This window comes from Dromaius novaehollandiae, chromosome 10 (assembly GCF_036370855.1).
Source record: "Dromaius novaehollandiae isolate bDroNov1 chromosome 10, bDroNov1.hap1, whole genome shotgun sequence".
NCBI classification, from domain to species: Eukaryota; Metazoa; Chordata; class Aves; order Casuariiformes; family Dromaiidae; genus Dromaius; species Dromaius novaehollandiae.
The window spans coordinates 16,693,578-16,716,704 of record NC_088107.1 but is presented as its reverse complement, the minus strand read 5'-3'; the positions used below and the strand labels follow the sequence as shown (position 1 = coordinate 16,716,704).

The window sequence follows — 23,127 nt, the reverse complement described above, 5'->3', positions numbered from 1 at the left end:
GTTTTGTTGATAGCACCCAACAGGCCAGATTATTTAACTACTCACAATACCGCATAGCAAATACATGACATACTATATACTTTTTCTTTTCCCTATTGCAAACCACAAAAGGTAACGCTAGGACTCAAACAAAAACAAATTACCTCAGAAACTCCTGGAAAACTCAAGTGGTTAATCAGTTACCTTTTATTTACATATATATGCTTAATGCTGAATTAAGTTGTAAAAACCAAAGGCTGATTTATAGCCTCAGTCAGCCTTAATTAACATTGATTCCAGGGGAATAGTAAATGTGAATAGCCTTCACAATTGAGGTTGAACAATGAACTCACTGGGTGTTGTCCAATTTGTAGCATGATTTACATGGAAGCGAGCCCTTCTTTTTTCTAGGGTTATCCTTTTTTCATCTGGTGTTTAGGATGGGTTATATATAATCCATAGATAGGAACACTTGCTGTCAAATATTCTCCCTGATTTAGAGTTAGCCTTTACAATGGTCACTATAAATAAGGGAGGAAAAAAACCCAATTTGAGGCTTTGCAGGGATTCCTTGTTCTTGCAATGTGTCATCGCTTGTCCATTTCATGGCATTTTTACGAAGTGGCCATAATGAAAGTCAGATTAAATGTACAGGATATATACATTTAATCAACAGCCATTGGAGTCAGTAGTGCTGGAAGAGTTATAAAAGCCCCTGTGAATGCAAATTTATTGCAAAAGAATCTGAGTCTTGGTGGTAGGAATATCTGCTGAATGGTACTACCTGACACAGAACACCTAAAACTTTCAAAAGTGAGTTATTTAAGTGTAAGGTTTTGCTTGTAAAGCCGCCAGCTGCTAGATTTCAAGACTTGAAACTGTTCCAAAACATGGGACTAGGTACTTTATATGTGCACTAGAGTAAATACTCTGATTTTACTGCCAATTTAAATGTGCTCAGTTTACAGTAATGAGCTTGTATAGGCAATACCTTGTTTATAGAAAGTGGAACAGGAAGAAACTAACATTAACCATTAACAGTAGCAATTTCTCTTGCCTTCAGCTCCAACTTTATGCCAAATAGATCTTTCCCATGTCCTATCTGAAATATTTGCTATTACTGTTCTTTTTCTAAACACTGTGGGATAAACGGAGCACTCAATAAAATCATACACCTTATAGTTCTAGTCAACTTGCACTGCAACCCTCTTTTGTAATTCCAGGGCACTACTTCTTATGCCTGTGCTGAAATGTATTTTAAGAACATGCACGTGTCCTGGCAAATTTGATGATAATTGTTCATCCCAGCATAATGTAGTTAACATTTTTTTAAATCTCTTTAACAACAACAACAGAAAATGCTGTTGCCTCCACTTCTCAGGTTCTTTTATTCAACCAAAATGTTTTATTCTTTCAAGACAGAGATCACACAGGGAACCTATGTGTTTATGTACATACTGTAACCTTAAACAAACATCCTTACATCTCCTTTGGCCATCTGCTCTTGAACAGGCAAGCTCTTCTCCCTGCCCTCCCGCCCTCCCCGGTGCAGCCCCACACTGTGAGCACGGAGCGCGCTCCACTGCAGTCAATGGAAAGGACACCAGAAAATCCTTATACCCAGGCCAGAGACCTCAGGGTTTCTTTGTTTCAGCTGCAGACAGTCCAAAAAGTGACAGACACCAGAAGATTTCTGCTTATGTTAGTCACTAGAGATGATGCTGATGATTCTTTGCTTTTATTATTTTTTGCTGGTTAGCTCCAGAATGTCCTAACGGGGACCACTACCTCATTTTATGAAGCAGCGTAAGCAGAGCACAGGCAGACACAGCCCATGGTCTGAGAAGTTTACAGTCCAAGTACACAGACAGGTTCAAGCTAAATACAGCATGCAAAGAAAGCGACGGATAGGAAATGATGTGTTGAGTTTGGTTACTTTAGAAAGCTAAAACAAAAAAACAAAAAAAAGTAAGGAAAAGATGGACACCGAAAGGGGCGGAAGGGCACAGCCCAGCAAAGGCTGAGGCCAGAGGCGGGGGTGACGAGGGCCCGCGCCGAGGCGCTGCAGCGGGCAGGCCAGCAGCAGGGAGGAAGCGCCACCAAAGCAGCCGTGGGCAGTGCCCGGCTCCTTGGCCAGCCTGCTGCCCTGCGCAGAGCTGCGCGGGTGCCAGGCCACGGACCAGCTCTGCCCGCGGGAGCAGCCTGTAACTCTCCAGCTCCCTGCCCCCGAGCAGGAGGCTGCGGCTTGGGATGCCATCCCTTGCTGAGCCCAGGGGAGGGCCAGAGACTGAGCCGGGGCTCAAGTGCCCTCTGCTTTGCGACCCTGCCGCCAGGACACATCCCCCACCTCGGTGCGATTCCTGCGTCACCGTTCACAGGTACTTAGTTATTATCTCAGCCCAGTTCCTGGAGCCCTGAAAGCTGAGGTCCAAACACAGCCGTAAAAGCAAAAGCCCACGTAGCCCTGTGTTGGTTTCTGTGCACGGTTCAGTATGTCTTTAGGGTCTTTTTCAGACAGACACAGGCTCGTCCTGCCCATGTCCTGAGCCAGCCGGACCTGAGTCAGCTCTGAGCCAGCACCCAGGGCACTGCAGGTAGTGTGGCACTGAGCCCGAGCTAATAAGCCCTGTTGAGATGAACACAGCTATGTGGTTTCCAGTCGGCATAGAAAATAGGTTGAGTGAGCTAATGCCTGGCAACAGCAAACTCTATGGACACATCTTCACCTTAAAGTGCAAATATCAGTGTGCAATCTCTTTAATTTCTTTAAAACGCATGGCCATCCCAGTGCCCTCACCATGTTCTTTTCTTTTACAGAAGTTGAAGTTTTGGTGATCCTCTTTACTTACACACAAGCTTTTGAGGGTGATGCTTTTTTTGTCTTCAGACAAGTTATAAATGTTTAAGTTATAATATTCAAGTTATAAATTATTTAGTTAGCGGGCTGGTGCTGCTGGCCTCATTGTACTGATCCAACCCTAGAAAAAGCAGCAACAGATCTATAATCATACATACTATTCTTTGAATAGAAAAGACAGCTATTAAATTCCGTTCATTTCCACATGAAAAGCAAGTAATTTTTGGCTACGTCTGTCCTGGTTTTGCCACATCATGTTTTTCTCTAAAGAAAATGAATTAAAAAAAGAACCAACAATCTGACACCATCTCAGCGTAGTCCTCACGTGCAAACTCTCTTCCATTGTCTCCCTGTGTTCTCATGGCTGACCTGAGCCGCGTATCAGTGTAAAGGTAACAACTTCTGTATTGCCTGGCAGCAAGCGACTAGAGAGTGCAAGATTAGAGAGGCGACAGAGTGCATTTTTGGACAAGGGTGTGATGTTTAGGCTGCCTAATCAGTGGGACAGACTTTCGTCCCAGCAGATACGGTGGTTCTCTGAGTAAACCGGGCCAGTATTAAATATGTCATTGATTCCCGTTATGTAGTCCTGATCTAAAAAGACTGGCTAATTCCCGCTACCTGAGTGTCTTTGAGGGGAACTGAGACCCCTTACCCCTTCAAAGGGTCGCTCGGCATTCTGCTCAGCCACAGCTGTAGGGCCTGTGTGGGGTATGGGGCTTTCTTTGCTTTAAGCAGAGAAAGGTCCCTGTCTCTATAAAAACAACTTAACCCATCTTGCAAAAAGGCCAGTAAACTTTCCTTCTATCTAGGGGTGAACTCCTGGCCCCAATCAAGTCAGTGGTAAAATTCCCATTGATTTCAGTGAGGCCAGGATTTCCCCCTAAGCATTTAAAGTTGTATTTCACGGAATACAATAAAAGAACATTGATACATGAACTCCAAGGAACCCATATGGTGTCTGCCCTTTTTGAATGCTTTCATCCTTTGTCTTAAAAAGATTTCAAGGACAGAAAGAGTCTGAATACCAGAAAAACCTTTCACTCAGTTGTTTTCCTAGAATGACTTATTTCTTATATTTGCTAATAAATAACTGCATCCCGTTCTTGAGAGTCACTCAGTAGAAAATTTAACTTACATGTGTGTAGCTACCAGGAAAAATCTACTTTAAATAAACTCATTTGTCATTACCTCTCTCAAGACAGCTGCTGTCAACACCATTAAAATTCAAATTTGATTTGCCCATGACAATTAAAAGGATGTCAACACTGAGAGAATTTAACAATTTCCATTGTTCCAAGCAGATAAGCAAGCTAATTCTGTTCTGCAAGCCTCCAGTGTATCCATAATCAACTGACTGTGTATTGAAAAACTGTGATGTTAGAGATTATTCAGCCTTGACTGGGCTATATCAGTGACCAAATGTTTACTTACTGAGATGGGTATTGAATGATTAGTCCAAACCCTTGTCTTGACTCCAGCAGTTTCAAGGTTTTTGCTCTGGTATCGTTATTTCTTTCTTTAGTTTGTTACAGTGCTTGAATCAAATTTGACTGTTAACCAAATTATTGAGAGTCTAATGCTGCTCCTATAGTGACACTGCCACAGAACACAGAAAGACATCAGGGGCTGACCCTGAACTCCTGAAGTCTGTAATTTTCAGTCACACATAAATTAGTTTCACCTTTTTTTGTATTAGAATCTGCAACCTTTCCCAGGAGTTTGTTGCTATATACATTACTGTGTGTTTCTGCAGAAGGATTGAGAAGTTTTACAATGTTTTTTCTTCCTTTTCTAGATTTTTATCAATAATGAGTGGCAAAATTCTGAAAGTGGGAGAATATTCCCAGTATATAACCCAGCAACAGGAGAGCAGATCTGTGAGATCCAGGAAGCTGACAAGGTAACGCATCCTGTGAATGGTTAGAAATGTACAAATAGATCAAAAGCAACAATTCCAGAATACTACTGTTGGACAATTCTTGTATTAATTCCAGTTCCAATACCCATCCTGTGACTAAGAGGTTGTACAACAAGCAATTTCATAAGCCTGGTAATGTTTTATTATTATTTACCTCAATGCTTTGTTTTTTCTTTCTCCTTGACAGGTTGATACAGATAAAGCAGTGAGAGCCGCTCGCCTTGCTTTTTCTCTAGGTTCAGTCTGGAGGAGAATGGATGCATCAGAAAGAGGCCATCTTTTGGACAAGTTAGCAGACTTAGTCGAAAGAGACAGGGCAATTCTTGCTGTAAGTAGCGCATGAAAATCAATGTCAGTTTTACATTTTGAGAGCAAATGAGTTTGTAAATGTTGTAACATGAACAATATTTGAAAACTAAACTAGGTTGATGGCTAAGATGGCTGACTGTCTGTTCAAGAACTGACCCAAAGCTCATCAAAGTCAACAACAATTCCAATTGACTCAAATGAAGCTTACCTTGGACATGAGACAAGTAAAGAGGTGTGCATTGGTGTGCACATGTGTATGCCCCTTATGAGCACTTGTAACTTTTCTGAAATAAAAAATGGAAGAGTCTATGAAGTAACTGGTGCAGATACTAATGAAATGACAGGTGAAATGCTTACTGATACTCAACTGGTAACATAAATTCTGGGTATTATGCTATTTGGCTCAAGTATGAAGCATCTAAGCGGTGGCATTGTTAATGTTGTTTTCCGCATGTCAAGTGCTTTGGACTAAGCTGGTGAACATCTTAATTCTAGCTTTGTCAACACTTAAATCATCTTAGCACCAGTGTATACTGTAAAATCGCCACAGGGAGAAGGAAGTGCACAGCAAATCAAGTTTACTCTGCCTGTCATTAGATTTGTATTTCTAGAGCCAAGTTCTTTACTGAATTGCACCGCAGGCAATGCCGTTAATTGCTCCTGGGGATGTAAGTCAGTGCAGAATTAGGCCTCCATTCTTCTCTGTAGCAATTCATTCGATGGTTAGCATATATTCCTGTGTTACACATTGGTGTACTTTGCCCATTCTTAATGATTTCTATTAGACAGCTATTGAGAGTTAAGCCACTCAGCATCTTAGGACGCTTTATTGGATTCTTTTCACTAAATGATCTTAGGAATTCTTAAGAGAATAGCTTATAAGGTACTTTAAAAATAGGAATATTAACTTAAAAATAAGGACATTAGCTTGTTAATTTATGAGCTTCCCTAGAGGAAAGTTTGTTTATTTGATGGCAATAAATAAACTGGCTGTACATTATAGATATCTCAGACCTCAGCAGGAGTCTTGGCAGCCATATAGAGAAATTTTTATATTCACATCAATTATATGAAGAGGGATATGTCCATTCTTCTCTTTATGGATTCAGATCATTAATATGGGGTTACAAGGAGCCCCTTCTCAGCTGTTATCATTAACATAACAGAACCTACTTTGACAGGCATTTTTATCTTGGCTCCTGATTAAAGCAATTTCGCATTTATATATCTGGACCAAACACAGTGGCTATTAGGTCCAAAATACACACATGCGCGTGCGCGCGTGCACAAACACCCCCCCCCACACACACACACACTCTTAAAATCATAGTCATTCCAGAAGGTTCAAAGGAACTAGATTTTTTTTGAGGAAAAGCCTCTGTGGTCACAATTACAAAAAGAAGTAACAAAGAGGATCAGACAGTTGTTCTGAACCTTCTGGATTAAGACTGTGCCAAGAAGTATATGGTTTGGTCTTCATTAAAAGTCTGTCATGACTGCAGAGCTGTTGTACTGTGAATACTGAAATGCAATAGTCTAAAAATGTTACTTTGCTTATATGTCTCAATTTTTTTCTTGTCCTCTAGACTATGGAATCATTGAACAGTGGCAAACCTTTCCTGCAAGCCTTCTATGTAGATCTTCAAGGAGTAATAAAAACCTTGAGATATTATGCTGGTTGGGCAGACAAAATCCATGGAATGACTATTCCTGTAGGTAAGAGAAATTAAAGAACATGTGTGCACACAAACCTTCTGATGGCCAATTGGATTAACAGATTACAGAGTAATTTTTTCTTGTCAAAGTGGAACTCAAAGTGGACTTACCGGTGTATAATATGCTGCTGAAGACAATGTTTAAAGGTCAGCAAGGGCTGGATTAGATGATCTGCCATTGTTCTTGGGGACCCTATCTGCATCCAAAGAGTGTTTTGGTTCTTCTCCATGTGTCCATTTGAGAGGGAGTTAGCTCAATATCTGTAATGAAATGGATGTGGTATAAGCCTGACAAAGACTTCAGAACACATGACAACAGAGTGCTGCCTTTTTAAGAAAATAGTGTGCTTCTTACAAATACATCTATCTCGTTTATATGTATCTTCTTACTGCCCATCCAAATCATTTCACTTGGGAGTCACACTGGATCCAAATTCACTTATGCCTCAATAGAGTTTGTAATGTTATTATAGAGAGCTGTATGTAGATATCAGATATATTTTATGTTATAATTGCTTCTTCAAACCATTCAGTGGGATCAGTTTTGTTATATGTATGAGAGAAAGAAATCTATATGAGTGCCAGGAAATAAGTTATTCTGCTCTTATATTTTGGTAAAGAGATTAGAAAAGAAAATATCTCTACCACCATTTTTATTCAACAAGTCTCTTCCTCCTGCCCCTCCCTCACAGCTGTTTAACAAATGCAGGCAGCATTTTTGATTGTTAACATCTTCATTTGCAATCTGGACTAAATGTACCAACTGCTATAATTATGCAAAATGGCACAACATAGCAAAGAATCATTTTACACAGGTGCAGTCACTAAGATAAATGTACTCATCTTTTACCTACATAATATTAAATCTTTTGAAAGACGGTAAGGAAGAACAACATTTACTCCATACTTTTCAGCTTCATGGTTGCACAAGCATGTTTATCACACATTACTGACGGAGACCAGGAAGGCACACTCACAAGTAAATGCATTTTGCTGTTGTCCTTGTACAGTAGGTACTTTCACAGTGGCCACATATTTCCATAAAATTACCTAATGTATCATCTCTATCTGCAGTACACTAGTTTTCCTCTGCAGTAAGTACTGCAAAGCACAAGACTATCAAAGTTAGGTAAGCTGACAAGTTGAAAATGTGGCTCCCTATTTTCAAGAGGAAAAACAGATCATTAACTCTTACCTCAGCATTATTTATCATGGTGTTTCAGCCTGTTAAAAGTGCAGTGTGTAACGGACTGATGTTTATCATCACTAGTGTATTTTCACCAAAGAAATGACAATATTAATATATCAGCTGTACACTCTCTTGTAAGGACTTACGAAGATTTCCACAGCCATTTAGGCTGAGATTCATAAATCCTCCTTTTGCTGCTTGCACTTCACATTTAAACAAGCAAAAGTGCAGAGCACACCATAAATTCATATATTCAGCAAATTTCCTGTTCCCTAATCCCTTTCTCCCTGGTCAGTGAATGCCTCCTTCTCACGCCGCAGGAACACAGAAGTTACATCGGTCACCAAAAGGCAATGCCAGCTTAAGGAGAATAAACATTCTCTGCTTTTTCTTGTCCTCAAAAAGAGTGATGCAGATGAGAACCCCGAATTTTTCAGTGAAGTGGGCTATGCTGGGGGAGAGGAAGCCACATTTCCAGTAGGTCTTCTTAAATATGAACTTCAATGCTGACACAGTTATCAGTACTGTACAATCTTAAGTCTATTCACAGGTTTTTAGGGTATGAATTAGTTCTTCCTCTTGGTTTAATACATCACTTTTTTCCTCTAGTTTCACACCGTAAATCTGTCATTCTCATAGAGCTATCTTAGAGCAAAGCCAGTGTTAAACAGTGGTTCTCTTTACATTCACTTACCATCAGCTTGGCAAAGGAAACCAAACAAGACAACAAAAACAAAATAAAAAACTATTAAATCTCTTTTTCTGGTCAGTGTGCTAATAAATCTGAAACATCTCAATCTTTCATCTACTTCTGCTGAGGGTTTCTTTTCCTCTAAAATAACAGTGGGCAAGTGATAGACACATGGAGGACAGAAGAAGAACAGTGTTTTTCAGTCACATTCCTTTTGGTCCCAGAGCTGCTAGGACCTTCAGACTGTCCTTTGCTTGCTCCCATTTATAAAGCCTTTATGATTTAAATTAAAACAGAATGAGGCTACAATGGAAGCCATTAAACTAACAAATTAAATGCAGGCAGAAATGTATCTCTAAATTCAATATATGATATGACACAACTTAAAGAACGAACACTGCTATACTCACCCACTTGTTTGTTGTGTGCTTCTGTATGAGACATTTGACTATCTTATGATTTTTATGCAAATTAAATATCTGGGCCATAGATTCCTGATGGAAATCTGAGCAAACACATCTGTGGAAGGTATTGCTGTCCCAAAGTGAGATCCCTGGATAAACAGGGCTTTCTTTCTAATTAAGAAATAAAAATCTTTGGGCCAGGTGCTAAGCAGCTGCAAATTGACCCAGCTCTATTAATATCAGTGAGTGCAGAAGAATGCCAATTTACATCAGCTGAGGATATTAAAAAAAAAAAAACTTTTAAAATAAATTTTTAGCTTGCATGTGGGATCAGACTGACAGAGTCATCTCAGTCTCCTGCTGGCTGCCAGCTACTAGAAGGATAAGAGTAACAAACGTCAGCAATAACATCTTAGAATAACAGTGTTATTATCATGAGTTGTATGCACTAAACTTAAAACTCTAAGAAGTTAACAAGTTGCCTAATTAATTTCTGAGCACAGGGAGCTTTCTATGCTCATTGTTCAATAAAAGTGATTAACTTTATCAAACTTCAGTTATTTTGCCATGGTTACAACGTGTTTTACAGTATGGACAAGATGGCTCTTACATGTACCTTTGGCTTGTCCAGAGTCATCTGAAGCATCTGAATAACTTGAAGTCATGTGTGTTCCCAAAGATGTTATTAGAAAGCAACCTCAAAAGTCCCATCTTAATAAGGTCTGTGGATGATGAACTTTGGAAGTAGATGTTAAAAGAGGCAACTGTCTAGGGTCTAATAGAAGAAAGCGGGACAAGCTGAACGAGAGGGATTGCTCTGAGGAAAGAACGCTGCCTCAATGCAGCAGAATAAACCACCAGTTCTCTGACTTGGCAACCATGTTCAGGTTATCTGTAACTTCACGTTAGGAAGCACAGAGACATGTGGTAATGATTATAGAGTGACAATCTAAAGTCAGATGGTGCTAACATAACTGTGTTACTGTTATGTTGTCACCATCTTTCTGGCTGAGCATCCACCTCTCACAGTAATACCAAGTACAAGCTGGTATTTTTAGCTGACTCTTCTGTGTGCTTCTTGAGTATTTGTACAGTTTTTTCCATATATACTTCTCCATAGTTTTACTTCTACTTTACTTCTCTCTGGTCTGATGACTCGTAGTATTGTCTGTGAACCACTGCTAGCATCTGTGAAAGATAACCTAGAAAAGCTGATCATTTGAATTGTGGAACAAATATTCTCACCTCCACTGGGAAGCTGTTAAGAATCCACATATTGAAAAGATGCAAAAACATTTTGCCAGTGCAGAACAAACTGACAGATCAACCATTTTCTTCCCCCTTTTCCTGATGTGAAACTGTCTCCCCCCTCCCCTTTATTTTCTCTGTTCTGTCCCTTTCCTTGGCTACAGCCTATTGTTACCTTTCTCATAATTATTCTATTTCTGGCACCCAGCTGATGTATTAGCTGCTCTAGCTCAAGTTTCTCCTGAACAAAGCCTGTGAAATAGATGTACAGAAATAGGTAGACCTGAAAATAAGTTATTTCTAATCAAATCCAAGTTGAAGCCTTTACTTAAACCCAGGAAACTTTATGGATTAACCCATTTATTGTTACCAGATGTATGGTACAGTACATTGCTGCAGGTTCCCAAAATGTACTCTCTGTTGTGATGTTAGGACTTTCCCTAAAATTGAACAAGGCTGGCTGCAGCTCCAGACTGAACGGGGTAGAGGCCCCACGGCTGCTTGGGTGCTCTCACACCACGTGAGGGAAAAGCACATGCCCTGCATTAGACAGTGAGAAGGGGAGCAAGAAACCTGTGATCTCTTCTCCTCTTATTCCCTGCCTCCCTCTGACCATTTTCTATCCTGGTGAAGGCTCTCCTGTGATTGATCCCAGGTAACCTTCTCACCATCTCACGCATACTTAGTTGAAATGATTTTCTAAATAAAGAGATTCACATTTGTCTACATGACCAGCACTACAGGCCCAGGTGCACATCGAGCTTATGCCTTTACTATAACCATTCCCTCCTTTTTAGCCACACTAAAAACCATCTGATCTGAATTCAGAGATTGTTTGAGCCTAGGCTAGCTTAGACAACTAAAAACCTCAGCTTAGGTACAAAAGTGCTTTAACTCTACTTTGACAGAAGATGCAGGCCAAGCATACTAACAACGCTTAGCAGACAAATAGCCATTGCCACAGCCAGTGCCCGCACAGAACACAGCCTTTTCCTGCTCCTTACCGACGGGGAAGAAACCTGCCTCACAGCACAGCACCTATAACCTCAGCCTGCCGCCAGGGCCCAGCAAGTGCTGCGGGAGCGACACTCCTGCCACTTCGGGGGAAGAGCAGGAATTTGGTCAGCCCTGTGCCAGTCGCTTCCAGCCGCGGTGCAAAGCGCGCCAGCGCAGAGCCCACCGCTCTGAGCAGGCCAGGCCACGTGAAAGGTTTCCGCAGACCACAGGCCTGACCCCGACTCACGGAGCTCTTTATTTCATGGCCTGACTCTGGCTGCCCTGGGCTCAACAGTGCTTTAGTTAAGGAATCCAGATGTGGCATAGAACTCACTATAAAAAAATGACACCTTTCACCTCTGGGTTTTTTTTTTTTTTTTTTTTTGCCATTTTGATTCTTCAAGATCTTAAAATTAACTACCAGATCAGAGAGTTAATTAATTCCCTCAAGCCTTGTACCATCCTCAGCTCCTGTTCGTGGGTGTATGATCTGCTTTTCCTGTATCTGTATTGTTAGGATCTTTATTAGCCCATATTCCTATGCCTCTCTGTCAAAAGCCTAGTGAGAATATTCCATATTTTCCAAGTGTCCAGTTACTCTGTCCCTTCATTTATTTCTCCAACCTCTACCTGCCCAATATGTTCTTGAAAACTTCTCTTATCCTCTGTTGTCTTGTTTTCCAGCAGCATCCAGCTTTTTTCTGTCAGCTTAAACTGACTGCCTATTTAGCTTGAGGCTATTTCTGATATAGGCCTTGTTTTACAAGTCAGGTATCAGAGCAGTGCGAGGTGATGGCCCTGTATTCTCCTTTGCACATCAGTGACAGGCTTCCCATCTTCATTCCGCACCTACAGATTTGTACATATTATTCCATCATAATATACCTATATTACTCTGTTTCCCCAATTCTGCTTGTATATATACTTTCCTCTTGCTGTGTTCTAGGCATTCCTTTCAGGAAATTGCTTTTGTGGAAGGAAATTGCTCTTCCCTCAGCCTGCAATCAGCTTCCTTGCTACTGTCCTTTTTTGTGCCATACAGCTTGTCCTCTTTCCCAAGGAACAAAGCAGGTTGCTTTCTGACGGGATGCCTGTTTCCTTTGTTCTACTGAAAGAACAATTAGGTTGCTCGTGAACCTAGGTTTCCCATGCTGGCTCATGAAAAAACATTTCCATGAGTTCTTTATTTCTTTTACTGCCATCAAAGGCTGATCCTTAGAGCTTTTTCCTCCCCTCTATTTTTTTTTTTGTTCTGCCAAGTCAAACTGCACTTGAGAGTAACCATGCTCATCTGTTTCAGATGGAGATTATTTTACGTTTACAAGACATGAACCCATCGGAGTGTGTGGACAGATCATCCCTGTGAGTATCTCTACTAGCGCCTTCTATTTATTTTCATTTGAACCAGCTCTCTTTAAAGACACATAAAACATGGTCCTCAGCTATGTGTGTTTTCCATTACGAAAAAAGCTGAGCTCATATTGTTGACATATCTTTAACAGCCTCCCTGCAAATGCTTATTTGAACATGCTAATAGGGTTTAGGCTCTGTTATTAGGAGTTAAATTCTCAAGTCATAGAATTCTCATGATTAAAACAAGCAAAGCAAAACACAGTGTTAATATGCTGTCACTGGTTATGGATGTTCACACAACTTATGGAAAATTGATGCTTTGCTGTGGCAGTCTTTTTATTTATTTAGTTTTTACTGTGATTTAACAGGCTCCTCAGTTTCTGGGAGAATGTGATGCATTTTAATTCTATTCTTTCCTGCTATTTCTTCAACAAGGCTGGAGGAAAAGAAGAAACTCCAGGAGACATATCATTACAATTAACATTGTGTAGCTAATGAAAGACATGAAATGTTTGTTTTATTTGTTGTGAGAGAGAAACACAACATTTCATCAAATCTAATACTCCCCTACACCCCAATATACACCCTTAAGACACTCTTGCTGAGCACTGCATGGGAATTACACTGAAAAAGCTGACTTTTTGAGAAGTCCTAGTTAACTAGTTTGGGCAGAAATTTCAATGGGAAGCTCACATATAGCTATTAAAATATTGTGTGGAAGCTTTTTTCCTTGACAAAACACTGGGGAACTAATCAAGACATTCTCTGAAATTTTTGTTGATGTTATTGTTTATTTTGCTCATGCTAACCACAAAACCACTGAAGAGCAACACACAGCAATTCCAGTAAAGGAGAAGCAGCCAGACAAGATTACTTTAACAATGTTAAGCCCTTTTTTCCCTATTTATATTTATTATTATTTCATTTCTTTGCTAAGGGGTGGCTATTATGTTTGGCACTCTGCAGAGACTCGGAGAACCATGCATAGGAACTCATAGTCTGTGGTTACACTCGTCCTGCAAACACCTACACACTCGTCTAACTTCACTCATGAGTGATCCTTATGAATGAATGATTTCACACATCTTTCCCTTTTGTTCAGTAAAGCACATGGATGAGCATTTGCAAAATGACAGCCTCGACATCTAACCCCAGAGTTGCTGGGTGTCTCTCAGGATTGTCTTGTTGATCTTGCCTGATAGATCTAGTGAAGGAACTTTGCCAAGGGCTCAAGATCATGGCAAAAGCAGAATTTATTTAATTCAGATTTGTAAAATAAGATCATTATCTGGTGTACCCTGCCTCTACCATAGCTGTTCATTCTTCCCTCAAGTTTGTCCTCTAAAATTTCACCATGGCTGTCACACACATCTATTCTAACACTCCTGATAATCTGTTGTACATTTCCTCCGCAGCTACCACAGTACAGCCCCAGGGCCACTGCGCGCACTTAGCCATTACACTAGCAAATATGTTACTACAAAGAAAAAGAAAAGTAAACAGTCAGCCTAACTCTAAAGTGTTCATCCTCTTTCACATCCTAGCTCCCACCAAAACTGACTCTCTGTAGCAGCTTTGTAGCATAAACGGGGCCACATACTGCCCTATAAAACTCTTCAGAGCTCTCCTTGCAATAGGCATTATAAGTGGAGGCTGTCAGCACACTGTTGGCCCAATAGCTCCCCTCCCAGGTTTATATATTGGAGATGGAATTAAAACATCACTTTGTCTCCAGAGTTTATAAACAACTGAGAGAGTAAAAAATTGGGTGTTCAGTGAAGGAAAGACAGTTGTGTATTTTTTCAAGCTAGCCAGGGGCTAGAGAGATGTCCATGAGAGTGGCAGCTGATATGCATCAGGCAGTAACATGTTTTGGCCAGTGGCTGACTCTTTGTGACTGATATTTTTTCTTTTCTTTCCAAACAAGATTATTATATGCATTTATGAGACTGACTCTGCAAACACAGTTATTTTATTCCTCTGGCATTTCCAGTGAAATCAGTGGTACTATCCACTTAAGCTATTAGGATCAGGCCTTGGTGCAGAAAGCCAAATGCTTGCTATGGTTACTGTTATCTTGACCAACGACTTTGTACATCAAATTAATATAATTCACCACATTTTCTGCTGTAGTTAAGTTGAAATTAATGGTGATGCACAATTTTACATCAGCAGAGTTTATCTCAACTTGTTTTTACTGTTCTTTTAATCTTACATATAAATTGCATGGCTAGAAGTTTTTGAGAAAATAAAAGATATTAATGAAATGTCTTGACCTAGCATAGACATTTAGGGAAGGGTATTTTATTGTAATCCCATCAATTAGTGATGATATAATTTGTGTATAGATCTTATGCGTTATTCAATGATTGGAAATTTATATCTAAAACTGCTTTAGCATGAGCAAACAGTTCTTTTCAAATGTACCAAAAGCAAGAACTATTTGTCAAGTGGGGAATAAAGTGCCAATTGCAAAACAGTAAATGAAATTAAAAGTTGCAACTAAAAAAATTAACGGATAACATAAGATTCTTTTATGAAGGCTGCGGGCGGGGGTTGTAGTTCTTTAAACAGAAAAGAAAGAACTAAAAGGTCACCATTGTCGCTTTCTTAATGGGGGTAATTAAAAAAAAAAATCCTTGCTTTGTGCTGGGAAAGATTTATGTTGAGGATCAGCCTGAGAAATAAGTGAAGTAGCAGCTTGACATCTTGAAAACAAAACACCACTGCAATATTTTTCCATCTATCAACTTTTATTTTTTCCTACAGTGGAACTTCCCCCTGCTGATGTTTGCATGGAAGATTGCTCCAGCTCTGTGCTGTGGCAATACAGTAGTTATTAAACCAGCAGAACAAACACCACTCAGCGCTCTCTATATGGGAGCCCTCATCAAGGAGGTAAGAATAATTGACAGGAATAATGTCTCTGTCTCTCCTTGTGGGGAAGGAACTACCAGCACATGTCTGGTTTAACAAGCTCAGTCAGTTTTCATAAATCATGCCTCCCTTCATTCATTCCTATTTTGACAGGCTGGCTTTCCACCAGGAGTTGTCAATATTTTGCCAGGATTTGGTCCAATTGTTGGTACAGCAATAGCATCTCATGTTGGCATTGATAAAATTGCTTTCACTGGATCCACTGAGGTAAGAGCATTCTCAGATATGTTACTGTAAAATGTGAATAAATACTTAGTGAGCTAGAGTTAAGCTCTTGTGTTACATTCCTTACTGTCACTGAGTAAAAGAGCTACATCTAAATAACAGTGGCCTGTCCTTCCCAGCTAAGCTTATGTACTGCAGTACTTCCAAAGCAGAAATGGCCCTTTTCCTCCAGCCCCTGCTGTGCCCGGCACCTCAGCACAGGAGATAGGCTTGGAAAAATATTGCTGGGATTTCCTGTGGGCTCATGAGGATATGAATCACATACAAGAAGGCAGAACATCCAGTGTATATGACAGCATATATAAATTCTGCTTTAGCATCCATTATTTGTGTATCCTGGCATACTTGGGGGAAAAGGGAAGAGGAGAGGGGCAAATATACTTAAGCTTTGCTGCTGTACGGAAATATATTGAGGAGAAGGAGGTCTAAAAAGGAAGAAGGAGTGTAGGGGAGGAAGGGGGTTGTCCAAGGTGTCTGTTCCCAAAATGAAGGAAAGATGCTGGCCAGAAGAGGACGGGAACCAGTTGTCTCCTGGATGCCAAAAATGTCTTGCTATGACTCCGTGACACAAATGCTACAGAAGAGGTTAAGCTTGAAGAGAAAGGCAGTAATCTACAGAAAGAGAGCCAAATCTCTCAGAACTCAGACCATGCCTTGCTCTCAAATACATGCAAAGCTGGCTGTTATCAGGGTTGGGGTGGGGATGATAGAGGGACTACAGACTGATGTCACAGGAGAAGGGGCCTTATCTCATCGTCTGAAGGCAGACAGAAAGGAATCTCAGTGGGAGTTTCAGGGCTGGTTATATTTAGAGAGTGCTAAAAACAGGCGCTTTTCGATTCAAAATCTGACAAGCTATTGTATGGAGGGAGCTAAACTCCAGGGATCCGGTTTCTCTTTGATATGTGTGACTCCCACTCATGGCAGTGGGAGACTGTATGCATCCCAGGCATACTGCACTTCACAGTGAGTCAGTCAAATTTGCTCTTCGTGTGAGTTGCTAAATTCACTGAGCAAGCAGCTCTACTAGATATGTGTGGGTAACTCCCTTGTGTGCCCAGGGATTGCAGGGACCAGCTAAATTATTTCAAATAAATGATTTTTTTGGAATTATACCTGTAATGAAGTTTGGCTATCACAATACATGCACCTAAATCATCAGTAAAATGTAGCTGCAGTTATATGCCTAATCTGCACATGCAGATATCTTCACACCCAGTTATCCTGCAGTTACTATATGCAACTGCATATGAATTTTCATGGCAATTTTTGATTATATACACAGGTTATATACTAAGTAATGGCAACAATTTCAGATTACTCTAAGGAATTACATCTAGTCATTATATCTCCTGTAATGAATTTATATTAGGATCCTGGAATACTGAAAATCTTAATATGAGCTGATAACCCCCCATAAATTAAGTTGAAACAATTGTTTTCATAAAGATATGTGGTCTCTGTTTAAGATAAATATTCTATTATACAGGATGTTGCATTGTTTGGAGGAGGAAAAATACAGATGGGTTAGGTTTCAAAGTTGTCTTTTGTAGCCAAAATAAATTTTTATTGTAGTTCCAGACAGCTTTAGTTTTAATAGGCGTTTAAACTCAAAAGCTGTGGGTTTTATACTAACTCAGTGCCTACCTTTAAAAGCCTTACTAATAGGAAGTGAAAAGCATTACAGAGATGAAAAAGCTCTTCTCTAAGAACCTAAAGCAAGAACAGATGGAACATTTTAATGCAGAGTTAGTGTAAACTATTCCATATTGTTTCTGATTTCCTGTAACACTGAATTTTTGTAACAGCAAGTCAACATTGTAACATTTTAAACACAATGCTGTGGTATCAGCTGTACTATAGAGTGTTTGACTTCTCAGAAACAGTTTTCAATTTTTAATGAAATAATAATAGAAATATTTTGTCTCTCTGGTCTTGTCTGCATGTCAACTGTACACTCCAGTGATGTGGATTTCCAACAGCCATCAGCTATAACTTCCATTCCCCCATTTCTTCCAGGTGCTGGTTAAGGCAGTTAGTATTTTTAGCCTGAGCAAGTTATCAGTACAAAAGCAGAGATCTTCAAGTTTAAGTGCCTGTAGCATAGGTGTTTCTTAAGTTTCCACCATTAAAAGTTCTTTTGGAAAAAATATAAATTGTTTACCTTACAAGTATATATATACTTAGCCCTTATGAAACTCCCCATCTGCCTGTAAAAATCACAACTGGTTATTATTGTCTCTTTCCTGCACAGTTTTTTAGAGGTAGAAAACAAGTTGCTCTTCCTACAAATAATTTCAATTATAATGTTTTACAAAATTTGTAGAATCCAGTCCACAGACAAAAGAAAGGAGAACAAGAAGGCCAAGTTCATGACCTTGACTCCATAGAGCGTGACAGTCAGGCCAAAGATCCATCTAGCCTAGTACCTTATCTTCAACAATGACCAGTAACAGATGCTTATAGAAGAACAGAGCATGTGTAGAGTGATCCTTTCCCTGCTATAGCGTCACAGCTTCTGGTAATCGGCAATTTAAAGACTTCCTGAGCCTGAAGTTGCATGTGGACAACTGTATTTAATAGCCACCAATGGCCCTGTCATCCATGATTTTGCCTAATCCGTCTTGAAGCCACTGATTGCTGTGAGGCCTCAAGCCCATGCCTATACAAGGACAACAAATAAATAACTCCTAATTTATGATACTGACATCTAATTTATTCAAGCTCCAATTCAGGAAAATGCTGGTTCACAACTATGCCTGTTCCAGACAATACTTACGCAATACTGAGCTTTAAATATATCCTTAAATTTTCCTCTGGAGAGGGGTTTTACCTGAACTGAGAGTATAAATTCCACATTCTATTTTCCAGTGATAAGCTGAGTAAGCTAACGTCATCCCAACTGAAAGAGCAGTAAAAGAAAAGAAAAACTTTGCCTCAGTAAATAACTGTAGCTGTCACTGACAAAAAAATCAACAGAAGATACACTAACTCCAGTGGAGCTAAAACACTTAGAAACCCCTGCTGATTACCAAATTTGCCTGGCAACCCCCCTCCCCCCCAGCTGACAACTTGCTTTCTTCTGCAAAGCAGGAAAAAGAAGAATATATGCATATTAATGACACAAAAAAGGCATCGAAGCAGACCCACTTAAGGGAGAGTTACATCTTCTCCCACTGACAGGCCATCAGCACATCCCTTCCCTCACACCCATAATGCTCTGTGCAAGTTGAGGGAGAGGCCTGACTCATCGGGAGAGACTAGAACTGCACAGAACTGTGCATGACATAAAACTGCTGTTCTCCATCCCTGCTGTCAGTGGATTGAGTAATGCACAGAGTGGAAGAAACAGGCTAACCAGCTGCACAGCACATCAGTTACTGGCCTGTGCATTCTCCTCATCTGCTCCCTTGCTAGGTATGTCTTCACATTATTGAGCAAGGAACCAAAAGTCTCATAGATTTGGAACTGTCTGTGCAATACAGTTTTTATTTCCACCATGGACGGGAGCCATTTGCTTCTAAGGGGATCAACAAGCCTAACAAGTGGGAAGAAGAAAAGCCATGCAGAATTTGCATATGACATCATATGTCCTACGGCTCAGACAGCTTGTGAACCAGCCAATTACAGATAGGGTGGTGGCTCAGTTTGCGCTATTTCTTTTCTGTTTCTCGCGTTTTCTAACACTCTCAAAATTGTTTTAAGTACCACGTATTTGCTAGATTGCCTCCAAGTAATGTGTGGCATATCATAATCTAGATAGACCTCTTCTTTTGTGGTACCATCACTGATCGATTTCACTTCTCTCTTTCCTTCTGACCCCCTCTGTTTATGGTCAGCTCATGCACATTAAAACAGTAGCCTTCTAACTCTTTCATACCTTAGACCACTTCTTATGAAATGCCTTTCCATGGATCAGCTTCTCTCCCGGTCTCCTAGTGCATGGCTGTCATGGCTGACTCCTCCCTCTGCGGCTCCTTTGGGAAGCTTCTGCAGACACCCGTGGGCTGTGAATTTCACTTTGAAAACTGTCGCACTTTAAGAGAGAAAATCATACAGAGTACATGAGCAAGCCATAAAATATTGTGTCTCCACAGATTTCAACAGCTTTCTTGGCTTCTGTGCTTGCTTTGGTTCATACTCCTCAGCAGCTCGTTTAGTATGGGATTTTTAACAAAAGTGTTTATTTTTACTGTATTGCTTTTAGTGAACCAGAGCTAATCCATGATCCTCCTTAATTGGGGCAATCTTCTCTCGGGCCTTTTTCTCACATCTTCCACAATCAGATGAAACTGAAACTGCCAAAAATAATCTTTTTGCAGCAAATCTGACCACATCAGCACTTGTTCCTATCCGTCCTACTTTCCCTTTAAAAATCATAATCAATTTAAAATCTCATTACTTCTTTCTGTATTTCTCCATGGTCCTTCTGGTCCCTAGTTGCAGGGTGAAACTTGTTCACCAAGGACTCAGGAAGTGCTTCTGTAAAACTCAGCTCTCTCTCTCTCTCTCTCTCTCATACTCTCCTAGTTGCTCCTTATAACCTTTCTCCATTTTTCTGTACCTCTCTTTGCCCCAGCTTCCTCACTGTTCCAGGTATTCCTCTCTATTTGAATTCCCTTTAAAAACGTGGTTCTTTCCTAGGACTTACAAGCAACAATGTAATTAAAACAGAATTCAGTTATTTATATTTCTTAGCTTAAGAAAAGATCAAAAATCTGGATGTCTGGTTTACCCAAGTGGCTGCTGTTGGTCTACAGAGTTCAGCAGTACAGGAGATGCTATACAAGTCTCTTCTCTTCCCCTACAGTTAAATGAACAGTGGACATAATTTATTTCCAAGAGAAGGTCTGATAACGGGACAATTATTTACACATATCAGAAAGGCAGAGAGGTTCTTCTTCATCTTCCTGTTACCTTCTTATTTTCTGAAAGAACTACTCCTATGTAGCCTCCAAATAGCAGAGAAAAACAGCAAGTAGAAACGGCTTTACTCTTCCTATGCCTTTATTTCCACACAAGACTGTGGTCTCAGTGGCACAACCGCTCTGAGCTGTCTGGTTGTGCTCCACTTGAACTGGAAGTGGGTACCCATAGGGTACAGGTGTATGTGGAATAGTTGGGTACACTCTGTTTTGGGCTTCAAATTAGAGATGATGATAGAGAGCAACAAGCTGTGGATTTAAAAATGTGTGCATTTAAAACACTTTCTGAATTAAAAATTGCTTTTGCTTATTGCAAAAGTTTAATGAATTCTATTAACTTCCATTCAAAAACAAATGTGTTACCTCCAAATCAGAGTGGCTTACAACTCTTTCCGGTTGTTAAATGTTCTCAAGATGAGAATCATAGATAGCACACAAAACGTTTGAAGCACTAGCCAACACGAAATGTATCCTAAGTGACTGGTTTCCATTTTGTTCAAACTAAGACCCATTAAACGCCAGACATAAAAGATAGGATTCAGGTCTATGTTCATGCAGTTCTGTATAGTAAACCAACTAAATATTCAATAAATTGTTTTGGATGCCTGTGTAAACAAAAGGTCTATAAACAACTTCAATAAAACCCAACAAAGCAGCCTGCATTTTGCTTGGCAGAATGTTTTCTTTATGCACTTAGATTAACAAACCATGATCTCATCGTTAGTCAACAAGATACTAGAGAGACCATCAAAGCAAACTACAGGAGAGTCAAGATTGATTCATGCCAAACAAATGTTTGTAGCTAACAGCTGTATTACCACTGATTCTAATTTACTCAGCAGGATTCTCCTTTCATTTCCGAAATGTCACAAGGCATGATGTAGACAGCATGTCTACCTACTGCACAAGTAATGAGTTGTGTCAGCTCTCTTGGACCATGCAATCTTGGGCTGATTTTGGACATCATGAAGAATTACGTACTGGCATTTTGACTTTTAACAACAGTCCTAAAGGTGATCTGTTCTGCTTTAAGTCTGTTAGCTAACCATGATACAGAAATGCTCTGTTCAAAATAGGATTTAGGGAGGCTACATTATCATTCATTCTTGCTTCTGCTGAACTTTTTTGATCACGTCTTAGACAATTTGTGCTCTCGGAATGAAAAGTCATTCTTTTCCTTTTCCTTCATAGTGTTTTTGGTAGAATTTAGGGAGTTGTCCTTGGACAACTGTTTTTCTTCTTTGCCAACAAAAGCTACATGTCACAGGGATTCCTGAAACTAAAAACAAATGGTGTGGTGTATCAGCCTGTCAGAGCTAACAAGAGTTTAGCCATGGACTTCCATGGTGCCAGGATTTTAACCAGCATACAGATAAGCCATTTATAGCTAAGGATTCTCGCCATCATTTCTGTTTGGGATTTCCATTTTATTTACGCAACACTATTCACAGTGCTCTTTTCAGGGCTTCTCCTCACTCAGGGCACTGCACAGCCAAAGAAAGCTGGATCACGCAATGCCCTTCTTTACGACAATATTTCAATATTCATTAATCTTTGCTGGATCTGGGGAAACACCCTGAACATGCCACATGGTCCTGAAATGTTTCTCAGAAAGATTGTGCATACAACCTGAAATTACCAAAAAAAAAAAAAAAAAAATCACACGGACTAAGCAGCAGAATGGGCTTGAAGGTTTTGCCAAAACACTGACATTTTATACCTCAAGAGCTAGGGAGATAAAATTGTGTAATTCCAGGAATCATTGCATTTTGTATCTGATCATACCATCTGCCCAAAACTTTATCCATCTCTTGTAACGTAATACACTTACTGTTCTTCAGATACTCTCCTAATATCCCAAGCAAGGTGTAATAGTGAAGATGGACAGTCCAGTTACTCAGAACACCTAAATAACCGAAGATGAATCTCTCCTCTGTCAGTTTTTGCACTGTTCATAGAAGCTTTTAATCTACATAGCTTTTCTGTGCACTCAGTCTTATCTCTGCAGTCTTGTCTATGGCAGTGTGCAAGGAGAATCATCTGCTCTCCAGCTAAACTGCTGTTCCCCTTGATTCTGGTGTTCCCTAGTGGCTTGCTCTGTATCTGTGATTAAAGGAGGCTCAGGGCAGAGGAGAACCTGGACACCCTGATGGAGCCAAAGAGGAAGTAGCACAGTTTGCAGGTTTGCTTTTGACTTCTGAGTTTTCCAGTGCTTTAACAATAAAAGACAAAACCACTTGTACTTTTTGAAACACACATTTCCATCTGAAATCAGGAAATGAAGAGAGTACGAAAGGCAATAGACTTTCTTGAATTTCTGCACAGATATATTTAAAAAAAGACTGCATGAACCTCCTCTCGAGAAAGACATTGAACTT

The 23,127-nt window shown here is 40.0% G+C and overlaps 1 protein-coding gene across 1 annotated transcript in view; it reads left to right on the top strand.

The window, feature by feature from the left end:
• The window catches only part of ALDH1A2 (aldehyde dehydrogenase 1 family member A2), a 59,258-nt gene that overhangs the window by 20,888 nt on the left and 15,243 nt on the right, over positions 1–23,127 (top strand). Inside the window, exons 3-8 of the mRNA XM_064517432.1 lie at positions 4,635–4,739; positions 4,945–5,085; positions 6,653–6,782; positions 12,610–12,671; positions 15,432–15,560; positions 15,693–15,806. Coding sequence (XP_064373502.1) covers positions 4,635–4,739; positions 4,945–5,085; positions 6,653–6,782; positions 12,610–12,671; positions 15,432–15,560; positions 15,693–15,806 — 681 coding nt within the window. The remainder of the gene's footprint in view (positions 1–4,634; positions 4,740–4,944; positions 5,086–6,652; positions 6,783–12,609; positions 12,672–15,431; positions 15,561–15,692; positions 15,807–23,127) is intronic.